Source organism: Emydura macquarii, unplaced genomic scaffold, assembly GCF_026122565.2.
Source record: "Emydura macquarii macquarii isolate MOO-44397 ecotype Brisbane River unplaced genomic scaffold, CSIRO-AGI_Emac_v2 contig_573, whole genome shotgun sequence".
Lineage (NCBI taxonomy): Eukaryota > Metazoa > Chordata > Testudines > Chelidae > Emydura > Emydura macquarii.
The window spans coordinates 1,382,421-1,397,136 of record NW_027130710.1 but is presented as its reverse complement, the minus strand read 5'-3'; the positions used below and the strand labels follow the sequence as shown (position 1 = coordinate 1,397,136).

General features: G+C 45.9%; 1 protein-coding gene across 4 annotated transcripts in view; it reads right to left on the bottom strand.

The window, feature by feature from the left end:
- Positions 1-14,716, bottom strand: part of OGDH (oxoglutarate dehydrogenase) — a 145,525-nt gene that overhangs the window by 101,871 nt on the left and 28,938 nt on the right. For 2 of the 4 annotated variants that reach the window (XM_067540332.1, XM_067540331.1), the window contains exons 4-5: positions 9,288-9,390; positions 417-461 (exon numbers count right to left, since the gene is read on the bottom strand). In XM_067540332.1, the coding sequence (XP_067396433.1) occupies positions 417-461; positions 9,288-9,390 (148 nt within the window). Of the gene's footprint in view, positions 1-416; positions 462-9,287; positions 9,391-9,515; positions 9,607-14,716 lie in introns of all 4 variants that reach the window. The other 2 variants (XM_067540334.1, XM_067540333.1) reach the window with 2 other exon arrangements.

Below are 14,716 nucleotides of genomic sequence, written 5' to 3'. Positions count from 1 at the left end.
TATGCATGTCATCTGGTCAAAGAAAGGTAGGTGCATTGAAAGACATCCAGCTATTATGCCGATTCAAAACAGGATGTAGGCTCTAGAAGACATCAGGATACCAGGGAGGTGTGTCTGAACGATTAAGCACAATGAAATAGGATTTCTGGCAAGCCAGACATGCATGTGGACAAAAAGGAAAGTGCTTGGAAAACTCAGGATTAAAATAAGTCTAGGCAGGTTGGCAGTGCCACTAATCAAGCATTGAGCTCAGACACTTATTCAGAAAGAGAAATTAAAAAAAACGATACAAAAAAAACTTAACACTGTTGAAACATGGGAAGGTTGTAACTTTACCCGCTTTATACATGCCCAGAATAACCTATTCAAAGAGAGTCCTGAACTCCAGAAGGGTTAAAGGCTCATTATTTGCATACCTCCTACTGTTAGCAATCTCAGCCGCTCCTTGAACACTGCAAGATCTGGGAAGGGAGGGAAAGATGGGATGCAGAAGGGAGAAGACAGAGACACGCAGCCAAAGTTAGTAAAACCAGAACTGTGAAGGGAAGTCATGGAAAGTACAAGTTAAAAAAAAAAGTTTTCAAATATGGTCAAAAACCACTACAGGAGAGAAGGGTTAGAATGGAGGATGACTATGCACTATACTGGGGAGGAGATCATGAGGAAATCCTTCAGAGAGCCAGCCGCAAAGAGGGTGCAGGTGAGAATGAAGGGTGTCATTGACACCGGGGAGCAATTGAGCTGCATGGTTTGAGATCTCCTCTTATTGTTCCCCTAAACGAAACATGCACACGAGAAGGTGACAGTACGTAACAGCAGCACGGATTCTGACAAAGCTCAGGAAACTAACTCTCTGTCAAAAGCCAGCGTGGAAGCATAAAGACTTATCGTGAGGTGTCATACACAGAGCTCCAGACTCTGAACACAAGACCCTGCCCTTTCTTTACAGCTAGGTTATCAAGCTGGGAATTGTTCTGCAAACCCGTGTTTTGAATGCCTTAGCTGCAGTCCTTGCTGGTGGGGGGGATATGATTTTCCAGGTCACCCCTAAAGAGGGGCAATGAATTGTCAGACAGCATTCTGCTACAAGGAAACGGCCTCTGCAACATCAGCGCAATGGCCAGACAGAGGAGGACAGGTTCTCTGCACATTGGCAGATGCAGGTTTGCTCACCCGCCCTTATGGTGACGTGGTTCTGTTCAGGGTCTTTGCACTGACTCAGGTCTCCCCGTGTATAAATGTTATTAATGGTTTGCTCATTTAACTGAGGTCAAGCCTGCAAAATGCTTTGACATTTCTGACACTGGCTGTGAGCATGCTGGGCCGGACATGCTGGGGACACAGGCAGTCAACATGCTAAGCTCTTGCTACAGCTGGTTAGCTTTGCCAAAGCTCTGTTTAGCAAGATTGGGAGCCTCAAAACATTTTCATAGCATGGACTACATCTTCGACACCTCTCCGCCCTTTGGCTGTGGCACAACGCCCCAGGCAACTGCTTATATGGAGAATAGTAAAGCATGCAGTGTGTTTTTAGCTCTTTTAACATTTAGCAGCCGGAAAGGAGGCGAGCCAGCAACAGGTGAGCAGCCAGCTCAGCAGATTACACTCTGGGAACCTCTGCAGCAGATAACGTAGAGCATAATCCCCAGTGTGAGCTGTGAAGGCTCAGTTCACAGCTGTCTGAGTGAGACAGGACACATTGCACTTCCATAGGAGATCTAGGCAGGAATGGATCTAACCAACATGTTACTCCAACCTACTGACTTATGTAATGGGACTTTCAGGCAGAGAAACTTTCAGGCACCCCCGATTTACCCGTCCACTCATACTCCTGATGACCTGAGAGATCCCACCTCCCTCAACCCATCGCTTGTAATCACATATGAGCTCGCTGAACTACTCAATGTGATTGCCTGGCCTTTTCTGAGTTAGGGGTTGGAGATCACCATCTTCTACTTATGTAAGATCAAGGAACAGCAGCATGAACTAGAACACAGACAGGAAGGTCATTCCATACAAGTCTTTCCAGGTTTGCTCGGACATGCTTCTCCAAAAGGGTATTTACTGGAGTTGGTTCAGGAACAGGAGCTGCACTATAATCTGACACCCCAGAGTAGATGTGTATGACCGTGTAAAATGCTTATACCAGGTTAAGCAGGCAAGGGGAAGAAAGGCAGCAATCTCATACTCCTGATGAGTACAGAGGGCAGGGTAAGAGGGAGGATTATTGGGAACTTACAATTAATGCTGCATGCTGCCTAGTGATCACATAAGCAGCACGGAAGATCAGTCTGGGTTTGGGAAAATCACCTTCTTGTTGAGCCTCTCGGGGTGAGATTTTGAAGAGGAAGGTGCAACAGGGTCCCGAGCACCGCCCATCCAAGGGCACAAGGGCTGCCTCACTCGCCACACCTTGATTTCAATACATGTCTCCCTTGGCACCTAGCGCAGGGTGGAATCTGCTGCCAAGACCCAAGACACAACTTGGGTTTTCGCAGTTAACATGCTCGCTTTACATCATTTTCCGTCAGATCCATTAACAGCAGCAAGGATCTAGGCTAGAGGTTTCAAAGGAGAAGACAACAGCTCAGCACCCACACCCCACTGACATCCCATAGAAACCGGGTGCTTAAGTCTCTCTGGAAATTCCAGCCGCAATCTTCCTCTCACACAGGCTTCGATATCCTTACACAAGTCTCAGCATTAACGTGGTCACGTTGTTGAAGCCAAAAGGAGCTTCTGAAGGAGCAGGGATAATAGCAAATTGCTAAGTAAAAGCCATTTGACAAGCAAGAGATCAGTTTCAGAAATTGGCTCTGTGCTACTCCTCTCTTAATTACAACAGACACCCACGAATAGCTTCTACTCAAGCAGAGCTCGCACTACAGCTGATCTCCATGTATTTCACTGCATGGACGTCGAAAGCAGGTCGTGTCACTAGGACGAAAAAATTGAGCAATTAACCGTTCTGCAAGTTCACTGCGGCCCAAGCGTCAGGAAACAGTTTTAACATAAAACTGAGCCGGATTTGCTTAGAAATCAGCTTCATATGTGATGAACTAGCTGCTGCAGATCCCAGGCCAGCGGCCAGAACATTTGCACTTGTCTTGCTGATGGCTCAGAGTTTGCAAAGATCAAGTTATAAGAGAAGGCCTAGGTGTTCCTCCCTCTAATGGTCCCTGAGCTACCAGCCAGCTGACGGCACGGCCAGAGAGATCTGCTAACTACCCCCAGCTGCAAGAATAACAGTACAGCATCACCTTATACTAGTTCAGCATTTTCCCACCGTCAAAGCATTTTACAGCTCCCAGCAGTCCGGAATGCCAGGCAAGTATCTCCAGATGAGGAAATGGGAGACAGAAGTGTCTTTACCCAAGGCCATGGAGGCTATCTGTGCTGGAATTGGGATTTAGATTAACGATAACACTAAATCTGAAGGATTCAGCTTCTCAGTCTGTCATTTAGACTATACAACATCTTCCTCTTATGAAAGACATACATAGGGAAAGGCATTAAACCAGGAGACATACAGACCCCCATTCTCCTCTCACACTAGTTTTACCCCCCTGACTTCAATCATTCACGCCGCTGTAAATTAGATCAGAATAAGGCCCACAGATTCTTACTCCTGGAAGAAAGGGGGAAGGGAGAGACTAAGGGATACCCCAGTAAAAGCAAAGGGGTGGCCAGAGTGCAGCCGACAGGTTACATGGCCAGATGTTGCCCATGGTGCTCTGTGGTTGCCCTCAATTTTATTCCAGAGGTTAAAGATCCAGGGGCCAGACTGCTCCGATGAAAGTGGTGAAATGCACTCTGGGACCTGTAGACCCCACAGCTCTACACTCCTGCGGCTCATGGCAAGATGCCAGCCTGGCTTTCAACTAAGCAGCTATGGATGCTCTGGAAGAGCAGAGCAAGGTGATCTCTTTACCGGTCCCTGAATTATATCATGCGTCAACATCCATCCACCCTGAGTCTCAGTTTCCATTACAACAATTTTGTGAATTATTCTGTTTTTAGTAACTCTCCTCTGTTTCTAGCAGAAAAGTCTGACGAAGGGGAGATTACGGCCTTCTGACTGTGCTCTTTGGCATCTGGAAAACATCTGGCTTTGTCCTCTCTCTTATGAATTTCAACCACTACAATTTTCTTTATTTCCTTGGGCAGTAGCAGCCCGAAGGGGTGGGGTTAATGGGAACAGTGAGTAAGCTAAGCTTGCATAGTTGGCAGATGAGTTGTTTGTTTTTGTCGGTCACCACTTTTTTAACTTTAAAACCACTGACTGTGCAACCGCTTTTTAGCTTGCCTTTTCAAAATCTGATACAATAGGCCAAGGCAGGGTGTTAATTTGCACCCTTTGCAATCCCACTGGTTTCAGAGGGGACTTCAGTAGCCAAATATGGCTTTTAGGATGTCAAAGATCTGAACTAGCTTGGTTATCGTGCCCATCAGGACAAATAATTCTCATCAATCCAGACCCACTTTCTAGTTAAAGGAAAATCCCTGCAACACACTGGCGTGTGTGTGTATGGTGTGGAATTTTGCAGCTGGGTTTGACTCAGTCTTCTGGTGAAAGGCAGTATTGCTCTTTGCACATTCAAGTAGTGCCTGATTCCTCTTGAACGCTAGTCTCGATAATGGGATGCTATCACTGCAGTAGCATGTTCCAGAGACGGTCAAGTCAGCACCTGCAGCACAAACATATGTACTGGATGCGTCCTCAGCTGTACCTGCCTATGGCATTCTCACCAATATTTTCCTCCTGGGCTCTCTCATTCACAAATGGAAAACAGCTGGCTTCTGAGCTAGTATTGCGGAGTTTTGTTTTCCTGTTAAAACATCTGCTGCAGAAGGCCTTCCATCAGGTGTCAGGCTTGCTTCTCTAAAGTCTGCAATGATTTACTTATTTTGGTAAAACAGGTAACATCCCCAGCTAAAAGTTAAATCAGCCCAAAACCGTGCATAGCCCAGCTCTGACACTTTCATTCGGGGGAGAACTTTCAGATAATCAGATTTAACCAAAATTCCTGGTGTAGATGGGATGGTCTAGATCTGTGGTTCCCAACCTTTTTTTTCCCCTCGAGGGCCACAGATATAATTTTTAGAACCCTGAAGGGCCACCAGTCTCCGCCAGCAGCCTCCCCCCACCACTGTAGCCAGATGAAAGGAGTTCAGCGAGGATCTCCCATCCTTTGGCTGCAGCAGGGAAAACGCACGCATCCTGTAGTCCTGTGCGCTCCACCTGGGTCCCTAGGCAGTGGCTCCCTTCTGCAGCCAGGGGGACGGGAGATCAGTGCTCCCCTCCCTCCGGCTCAAGGAGGTACCCCAGTGCCTAGGGACCCAGGCAAAGCACTTTGTACTCTACTGCAGTCAGGGGAGGAGAGCACTGATCTCCACTCCCTCTGGCTCCAGCAGGGATCCCAGCACCTATGGTCCCAGGCGGAGCACTTTGCCACGCTCCCTGCTAAAGCCAGGGGTAGGGAAGCGCTGATCTCCCATCCACTTGGCTGAAGCAAGAAGCCTGCACCGGACTTGTGCCAACACGCTCCACCTGAATCCTTATGAAGTATTTGCCTTCTGCAGCCAGTGAAGGAGAGTGGTGGACCACTTTGAAAGACCCCACGGGCCCTGGGTTGGAAACCACTGGTTTAGATATACTTAACCCCGCTTCAGTGCCGGGGATAGACTAGATGACCTCTTGAGATCCCTTCCAGCTCTACATTTCTAGGATTCGTCTCAACAGATCAGATAAAGCTGCACCACGAAAACCGTTGTGATGTTCATTCCCCCAAGGACTCTTTTCTCGCTCATCTCCGGCTCCTATTGGTAACTTGACCCTTGATATTGATGTGATTAGTGTCATCCATTCAGCATTATGACTCCATGGCAGAATCACACAGTCCACGCTGCCCCGCAGAAGGAAGAGGCAGCGCAGCAAAACGCTAGGCCAGTTTATCTCCTGCATCCTCAGCACCAGAGGATGGAGGGAGCATCAGCTCACCAGTGACAGCTCCCAAACCCGTCAGCACCGCCGCCGCCACCACCTGGAGCTGCTCAGAAGCAGCCCTAAGTTGCACAACTGATGTAGGGTCCTCAATGGAGCCCACGGCCTGCATCGGTGAGGGAACAAACATAGTGGAGCTCTGGTACACTCACGCCACCAGTGCTGGGCCCGGTGCAGACAGGGCTCAGATCAAGCACATCTGAGCTAGCAGAGAGCCCCCCTACCACCAGAGGAAATTTCTGCAGGCCAATGGGAACCTGTTTCCAGTCGCTTTGCACTGCCTGAGCGGCCAAAAGGGGCTTTGATTTCAATATAGGATTTGGCCCACTTGACCAAGTCCAGCAAGCATAACTAGACTATACCTGGTAGTAAAACCATTTCTTCCTTCGGAGTCTTAGCAGATGCACATCTGCACGCAGCTAAGCCCCCCGATTTCATTTAGAACTTCCTGACAGCTTTGATTCCTCCACGAGGAGTTTTAACTGCAGCAGGGAAAGACGAGCCACTCGAAGATGAAGTTCTACAACATTCTTATTGGCTTCCTGTCTTGTTCTTTAACAATGTTAGAACTTCACTGTCGACAGACTGACAGACTGCAGGAACTCTTCAGCAGACATCTGTGCTAATGTTGACTTTTCTCTAGTGTTTGTTGACCCACCAGCTGTTTCTACAGCCTTTCCACTGTTGACAGCACTGCTGGTGCCTTCAGATCTCGCAAGGCCCATTTGGGGAAGACATCCAGTTTTAAAGGGTGTCATTTAAAACACCACCAACCACCTCCTTCTTCTTTAAGGAAGCAAACACTCTGATCCTGGCCAGGATGCACTAGAGCGGAATAACCTGTGTTTAAGCAGACGCTCAGATGTACAGCTGCACTTCTCGTATCAGGAATCTTTCCACACATTGCTGAATTTTACAGCCATCTTCTATTTAATGTCAAGTTCCCTTTCAAACTCATGCATCGTTTCCCCAACAGCAAAAGTAAAAGGTTGTAAATAGTAGCCTCGCTAATGTTGAAAACCCTACGACGAATCCAGGAGAGCAAGCTGGATTCGGTTCTAGCTCGGGCATCATGTTGCTAAACAGTTAAAATGACTTTTCTGTCAGTGGTGCAAAGTTGAGCATGAGAGCAGAATCCCAACAGAAAACGCATTTTTAACCCCTAAAATTAAAAGATTTGCTTGATTCAGCGAGGCAGAGACCTACTAGGCCTTTTAAACTGAAGTCATTTTCCAGATTAGAACAGCACTCAGCTCAGCATTACACTTAATTTTGTTCTTAAGAAGTTTCTCCTTTTGGTGCTGAGATACCGGGCCTGATTCTCACATACGACTTTGGCAACATAAAAGGGGCCTCAAAGAGGCCAGAAACAGCCTTCGGGGAATACTGAGCACAGAGGCCTCCTCCAGCCTGGTGTAATGGTCCACATTCACCTGTCTCTCAGTCCTCCCCCGGCCACAGGGGGTGCAATGGAGTCACGGTGAGCGCGCTCTCGCCATGACTATCCTTTGTTTTCCAGGGCTTGCAGGAAGTAGAGTTTAAATTAAAGTAGCACGAGGCTGCTTTAATTTACATGAGGGGCTGCGCAGGGAGTGCAAAATGTGGCTTAAAACCACCTGCACCCCCCTTCTTCCCCAAACACAGGGGTAGCAGCATAGAACGAGACCCACCCAATGATTTTAAATGCTCAGCAGCTGTTTCCAGTGATGAAGTTAGCAGATATCAAACTCAACCTTTTTCTTTCCTAGATCTGGACTCTCTTGGGAATTGATAACAAAGCCGTCTCCACGAAGGGACTCCAGGCACAGAACTAGCTCCACACTGCCTTCGGGGCACAGACCCAGACTACTCTCTTCAGATAAGTATTTTCTGGACATTTAGCGGAGATTGCAGAAGGTTTCCCCTTATTGGATGAGTTGACAGAGTCAGCACCAGACTTTGTTTTGTTTTAAAGTTGTAAAGGGCCACAAGGGACTAAATGGCTAAAGATAAAACTGAATACAAGATCGGACCCAAGTGTCAAGAGCTCTAGGATCTTAGATAGGATTACCTGCCCTCCATAGCCATAATCCTCCATGCTTCAGCTAAGCCAAACAAGTTGATTTTTGTAATTCTTTCCCCTCGCCCACTCCTAAATGGATTCCAGCAGCATGTAATTCTAGATGCTTCTGCACCGGTAGCTGGACAAGTCATCACCAAATACATTTACATGCACAATATATTCTGATCAGGTGTCTCTTACCCCTGTAAGGGTTAGTGGTCATTACTCTTGGTCTAGTCTAAGTTAGAAGCATGCCGCTTAGGAGAGCTTACAGAATCAGGTTTATAAACCCTTGGAAAGCACCAGCAAGTTGATAGAGAGCTCAGCCACCATAATCTAGACTAGAAGAATGGCAGCATACTACAGAGATCAAAATTAGAGTCTGTTGCAAGGTACTGGAATTTCAGCACCTTCCAGATAGAATTTCAAGTACTGAACACCACACACTTCCATCTGCAACATACATGCATCTTTCATTCAAAAGCACTGTATTTTCAACCTCTCTCCTCGATATAGGAAGGCATTCCAAAGCTTCCTTGTCATGATCACTAGCAGATTATTGGTCAGAGTTGAAACTATGCATTCAACTTGTAAAGTCCCACAGCAAGCCAAGGAACTAAGGAATGCAACAGCATTGTCACAAAATTAGCACCATGACACATGACTGTGGTATTTCAAGAGAGATTTCTTTTGACTACACTATTCTTGGATGGAGAATACCAACAAAGCTCCTGTCTTCTCCAAGCTGCTGAGGGCTGCCATCATGGCCCCTAGAAGCAGCAGCCTGTTGGCAAGAAAGCAGCAATGCTGGTTCACAGTTTCATAGAGCAAGGGATGCTAAGGAAAGGAAGCGTGACCACCGATCACCATGAAACCTCTCTTCTCCTATCACTTTACATTTCCACAGAGATACAGTTGTTGATACCACTGGACAATTTAGTCCATTTACAACTGCAATGTTAAATTAACCAGTGTTGATAGGAGATGACAGAGAATGCGGCTGGTAGATCTACCACAAGCCACAATACATGCCCACTATGGTAACTGGAAGGAGGGGTAGAACTGGTGCATTGCTGCCAGTCTGGTGAAGCCAATGTTTCACAAGATATAAATTTAGAGCGTGATCATTACTAAGGAAACTTAAGACCCCTCTTACTGGTGAAGCGTTCTACCTACGACAAAGCTGTGAAAGTGAGAGAGGAGCTCAAGCAATGCGGCACTAACTGCTCTCAAAGCCCTCACCCAGTTTGTCTGAGGTTGTGATAATATCAGCTGGGACGGACGAGTCCAGATCTGCATCCAAGATCCCCAGTGGATCGAGCTGTGCTACATGATGCCCTCGAATCTATGAAATGGGCCAGGAATGGAAAGGAAAGTGGATACCAAAAAGGGACAGGGGAAAAGAAAAAAGAGGAAAGGGATAAAAAAAAGTTAAATTACATTCAAATTAATTTGCAGAGTAATTCTCACCGACGTTTGGAGAAACAGTTACTGGTGCATCATCAAAATTTACACAACTAATGCCGAGAGGATCAAGCTTTGCAATGTGGTGACCCCTGACCTGGAAGCAACAACATAGATTAGTTATTAAACAAGTTCATTAAAAGAGACAGACACATTTTCACATTCCACCCTTTCTGCAAAGCCACTGTACAAAATGGATCCACTGCGCATAACTTATGCGTAACAAAGTTGCCCATAAACAGCACCGCATGTGGTTAAGATCCACATGGAGTACACCCCATATACAAAGTTTATCAGTAGATTTTCCCTCCACCCCCACGAATTAACCATTATTAACCCCAATTCACAGCTCAAAATAAGCTGTGGAAGACATATTACTTAGACTAAGCTCTTCGGAGAAAGGACCGTGTCAGTATGTTCTCTAGAGGGACTTTCGAGCTTTGTCAGATGAATTCTGACAGCATTTCCTAAATAACAAGGCAAGGAATTGACTGGCATGAACTGAACACATGCCTAAGAAAATAGCAGGCTGTTCCCAATCAGATCCTAGGCTCCCTTTCATCCCACAGTAGCTAGGACACAAGAAAGCAGATCCATTGTATGCTCTGGGGTTTGGTAAATTGTTCATATTTTGTTGCTGCTTGGACCACAGTGAAGCCTTGGTTTCATATTTAAACATTTATAGTGTGGAGTGTCTCAGCTCAACACCAGATAGCAGCCCAGAGGACTCATGCAGTTATGAATGCAGCAGAAGACTCTCTCTACAGGAAAGAAATGTACAACACTGGCGGTCAAATTCAACACAGGCAAAGCAAAGATTATTTTCTCCAATGAAAGATTCTTGGAGAACAGAGACGTGATCCCAAAGCTAATAATAGGAGATCTACCACCATCTTGGATCTATACAGGAAAGGCACTTGTTATCAACACAAGGTTCCAGAATTTAAGAAACTCAACCATGATTCTTTCCTGTAAGCCTCTTAGCATGCTAAAAGCCAGCTCCTGGGTGATGAATCAAGGTAGACCAGACCAATGCCAAGTTAGCTGGGAGGCTTAAATGTGAATGATTAGTTGGTGCGGAGAATATAAGCCTTTTGCATTGCAACAATAATTCCAAAGAAAAAAAGAGTTGCGGGTTGGATTGGGGGGAGCACAAGAGCAGCAGGTAACGCTCCAAGAACAAAGTTGGGCAGATCTATTAGGACTTAGACCACTCAACAGGTTTCAGTGCAGAAACAGCAAAGCACTTTCAGCACAGAGGATCAATATTTCATGTCAGGTTTGGACCTCATCTCTCTCAAGAGCTTTAGGCTGTTCGAGAATAAGTATGGGCACTCAGCTACCACCACAAGGAGCACAACATAGATCCCCAGATAGAGAGAATTCTAAAGGCTGTGCAGACATTGGTTTGGCAAAGGATGTTTCTCAGGACATCTCTGGTCTATTACAGACTTTGGGCTGTTTTCTACTTATGTGAACTGTTGTCAGGTATCTTCAGAAACACCTTCGGGCATTCTGCTTCGGATGTCAGAGAGGCTTGGAAGATACCGCTCAAACTGAGGACAGCGTCACTGAGGGCTCTGACCTGGACATTGCACACATGTGCAGAGAGACAGCTTCCTGACCTCTCACTGAGAGATGCAATGCCAGATCGGAACTTAGCTGTTTTTCCATGTCCCGTGCCAAACAGTTTCCTGCTGGTGACTACAGCAGCTGAATTATGAGTTCTGGCCTCACAAACCACCGGGGTCATTCCAACCAACTGCTTGCTGAGCTGCTGAAACTTTGGGTTGACAGCTTCTATTTTCAGCATCTACACTTTTCTCCTCCAGCTAGGAGTCTGTTGTCCTGAAGCTGCAGACAGGTGCATCTGTTTGGGCCACTGGTGTTGGCTGATTTTGAAACAGACTTGCTGTTTCAGTTAGGGGGCCTGGAGAGACCATTTGATTTCAGAAAGCTTACTACAAGTTGAAGGCGGGAACTCGCCTGATCTTGGTGAACAAGTCTCTGGCTTTTGCAGATGACATTTTGACTCTCTTCTTGATCAGCTCCCACCCTGAGCTGCAAGTTATGATATCACTTGAGCAGCCCCCACTGGAGTGTAGACGCAGTTATATGGATGTAACCGTACCTTATAGTGGTGAAATTTATTCCCTTGCCTGTAGGGGAATAAATTATGCCAATATAACTGGGGTGCAGTACTGCTTTAGGTATACTGGAATAGTTAATGGTACAACTTGGGTATATGGACAAGGCCTTAGTGCTTGAAAGGAACCCAGTGACAGGTAGGAAGTGATTTCTGTGGTTTAATCTGTTGAGGAGCCAGAAGTTAGTGTTTGAAATTAGGTGAACTCATGGAGACAGCAGCTGCATCACATGACCTCTGCAGAGTTATTGATGATGAGGCCTCACAGACCTTGAATTAGAAGAAGAATGATGCAGAAAAGGAAGTTTTTCGCCTGCACCAGTCTGGGAACTGCACCCTTTGAACAGGCTCGTGACAATCCATGACAATTTTCCTGTGATTCAAAGATGAAGAGATCCATGAGACCAATCAGTTCAGCTTCTCAAATCAGGCACAACCAGTGGTCTAGAATTCCAATGCTAAAAAACCTGGTCTTTTGAAACTGTGAACCGATGAGGGTCAGCTTGGCTGGTTATTGCTGTTAAACAGCTCATAACTCAGAGCACCAGGAAGTAGATATGACATTTGTTCTATTTCTAACCCAAGTCGGTGGTAGGTGGGTAAGTCTCAAAGCCCTGAATTAGTGTGGGAATGGGGAGAAGTTAGTTTCCCAGCAGGAGCAAGTTTCCTTTTATCCCCTACCTCTAAGACAAAGCAGCTCTGCAGTGCAGACATGCTGGACCACGAGGGCAGCAAGGTATAGAATTCCATCTGAGTGGGTGGCATGACTATTTCCTTCATTAAAATCCTACAAAGGCAGATTGTTTTCCTGCCTCAAAACAAGCCTCTGCCACCCATTTAAAAAGAATCAGTGCATAACTACCAGTATGGTTAGAAAGTAAACCATCAGCGTTGCCACTAAAACTCAGCAGAGTAGGGTCATTCTTCACCTACAATTCATGGGGAGATACACCAGTTCAATCCAGTTTTTTAGATGGTAATTGCCTGGTGCTTTTAGTGGGCCATATGTCACAAACTTCTGTTTTATCTACCAGGCTCTGTAGCTCTTTCTTTAAGAGCTTCTCTGCATGGGAAAGATATCCTGGCATTACTTTACTGTAATAGTTAAATCAGTATAACTCATTCAAAAGCTGGGGCAAAGAGAGAAAAGGAAGAGGTGGGAGGGGGATTTGATACTAACCAGCAATTGGATTTTAAAAAAAGCCAAAAAATACTCAGGCTGAACTACTTAGACCCAACTTAATGCACATATTTTTCTCTTTGGTCTGCCTGCTTATTCTACAAATCATGAATGGGCAGACATGGGGTTTTTAGCTGCTAATCTAAATTAGCATGGGACTGAGGGAAGTAGAATGGAGTGGACAATTCTGCTACACAGTCAGGGATGAGATCCAAGACCATCTGGAGCAGATTTCAACTTGACCTTGTTATAAGGGCTCAGCAATGGCCTGATTTTTGGCCTAGAACCCAGTGCCTACGCATTACCAAACGGGATATGAGCTAAGTACTGCAAACCTGGCTTTTTGCACCATGAGCATGCAAGGCCTGGAGCCCTGCAGAGGAAACACTCAGCTCTGCACCAGGAGGGGTAGAAGCAGGGGCACCACAATGCCATTCAACAGCAGTCCTGTTGGACACACAGCTATAGTAAGCTGAGCTCAAGTCAGCTCTCCCAGCCCGGAGACAGTCCAGGTAACAAGGTTTGCATTCAGGAGGGGGATTCTAAAAGGGGCTGGGAAAACAAACCTAGCCTTTCTGAAAGTGTAGATTTGACCCAGTTGCCTAGGCAACAGTTCCAAATGTGATCAAGCCCCTACAATGCCTGGAGTGACCCCAGTTTCGGATGGGAGCTCTTCTTTAGCAGCAGGGCCAGACAGCAGCTGGGAGACATGAGACAAGAGATAAGAATAAAGAGTCCCGAATATTCATCGGCAGTTTTGCAAACCTGTTAGAGGGGCTGCTAATAAAGGGGATGGTACAATGTGTGTGGAGTTGAGGGGGTGATCAGATGAGATCACTTTCTTTTTTTACTGTGTATAAGGTGTGAGAGACTAGTCCACAATAAAGATCACAGACCAGACAAAGGGGAGAGCAATTAAAAAGATATGAATCACTCTCGGGCAGCAGCATGGGAAACCACTAACCCACAAAAAAGGTAAATTAAAGAGCATCTTGAGCAAAAACAGCCTCTGAATTGCAAGTAGATCAGAAACAGTGTTGATTCCTTAGCTTATAGATGAGATGTTTTCTGCGAGACAGGAAGCCTGCTCCCCTGGACAGGTTGATTTCTGGTTGATTTCTGTATTGATTCTAATGTTTCAGCCAGCACAATGTTTAAATGTATTTTTAAGTTGCCAGCGATAGCATGGCCTCTTCCTAGTTGCACATGAGGAATGTATCTTGCGTTTTTATTTTAGGATATCCAGGATTAATCCTGGAAGTATGTTGGGAACACTGGAGACATTGTATAGCAGCACATTTTAAGCTAGGAATGAATAAAGAGATGGTAACCTCTTAACAATAATGCAATTCTAGAAACTAAATATCATTGTACACCAAACAATCAGGGGTGGGCAAAGAAACCTCTCTTGTTTTGCAGTTGCTGGGATGGGGTTAATAACTAGCTTAGTTGTGATAATCACTTTGTTTGGGTAAAATGGCTTTGGCTGTCCCATTATTTAGGAAGTGCCAACTAATGCATCCTCCCCAACAGATCAGTGGCTTGCAGTTAAAATTCGGTCGCTTTTACACACAGAACAAGGAAACGTTCATAAGCTATACTTACCACGTAAATGCAACACAGAACGGCCAGAATGGTGGAAGCCTTTTCCAGCACCCAAGATTAATAGGTTTAGCTCCACTAGTAATTCAGAAAAGTGATACTGCATGCAGTTTGCTTACCCAGTCATCCAAATGCAAGCTGATGCCTGAAGTCACATGCAGAGTAGCACTAGATCTGATTCTCCATTACACTGCACTTTGTCTAGGAGTGCAAGGCAAGTGGTAATGACTATAGACGCTGCAGACGGTGGAGAATCAGGCCCCTGATTTTTAAAAGGAG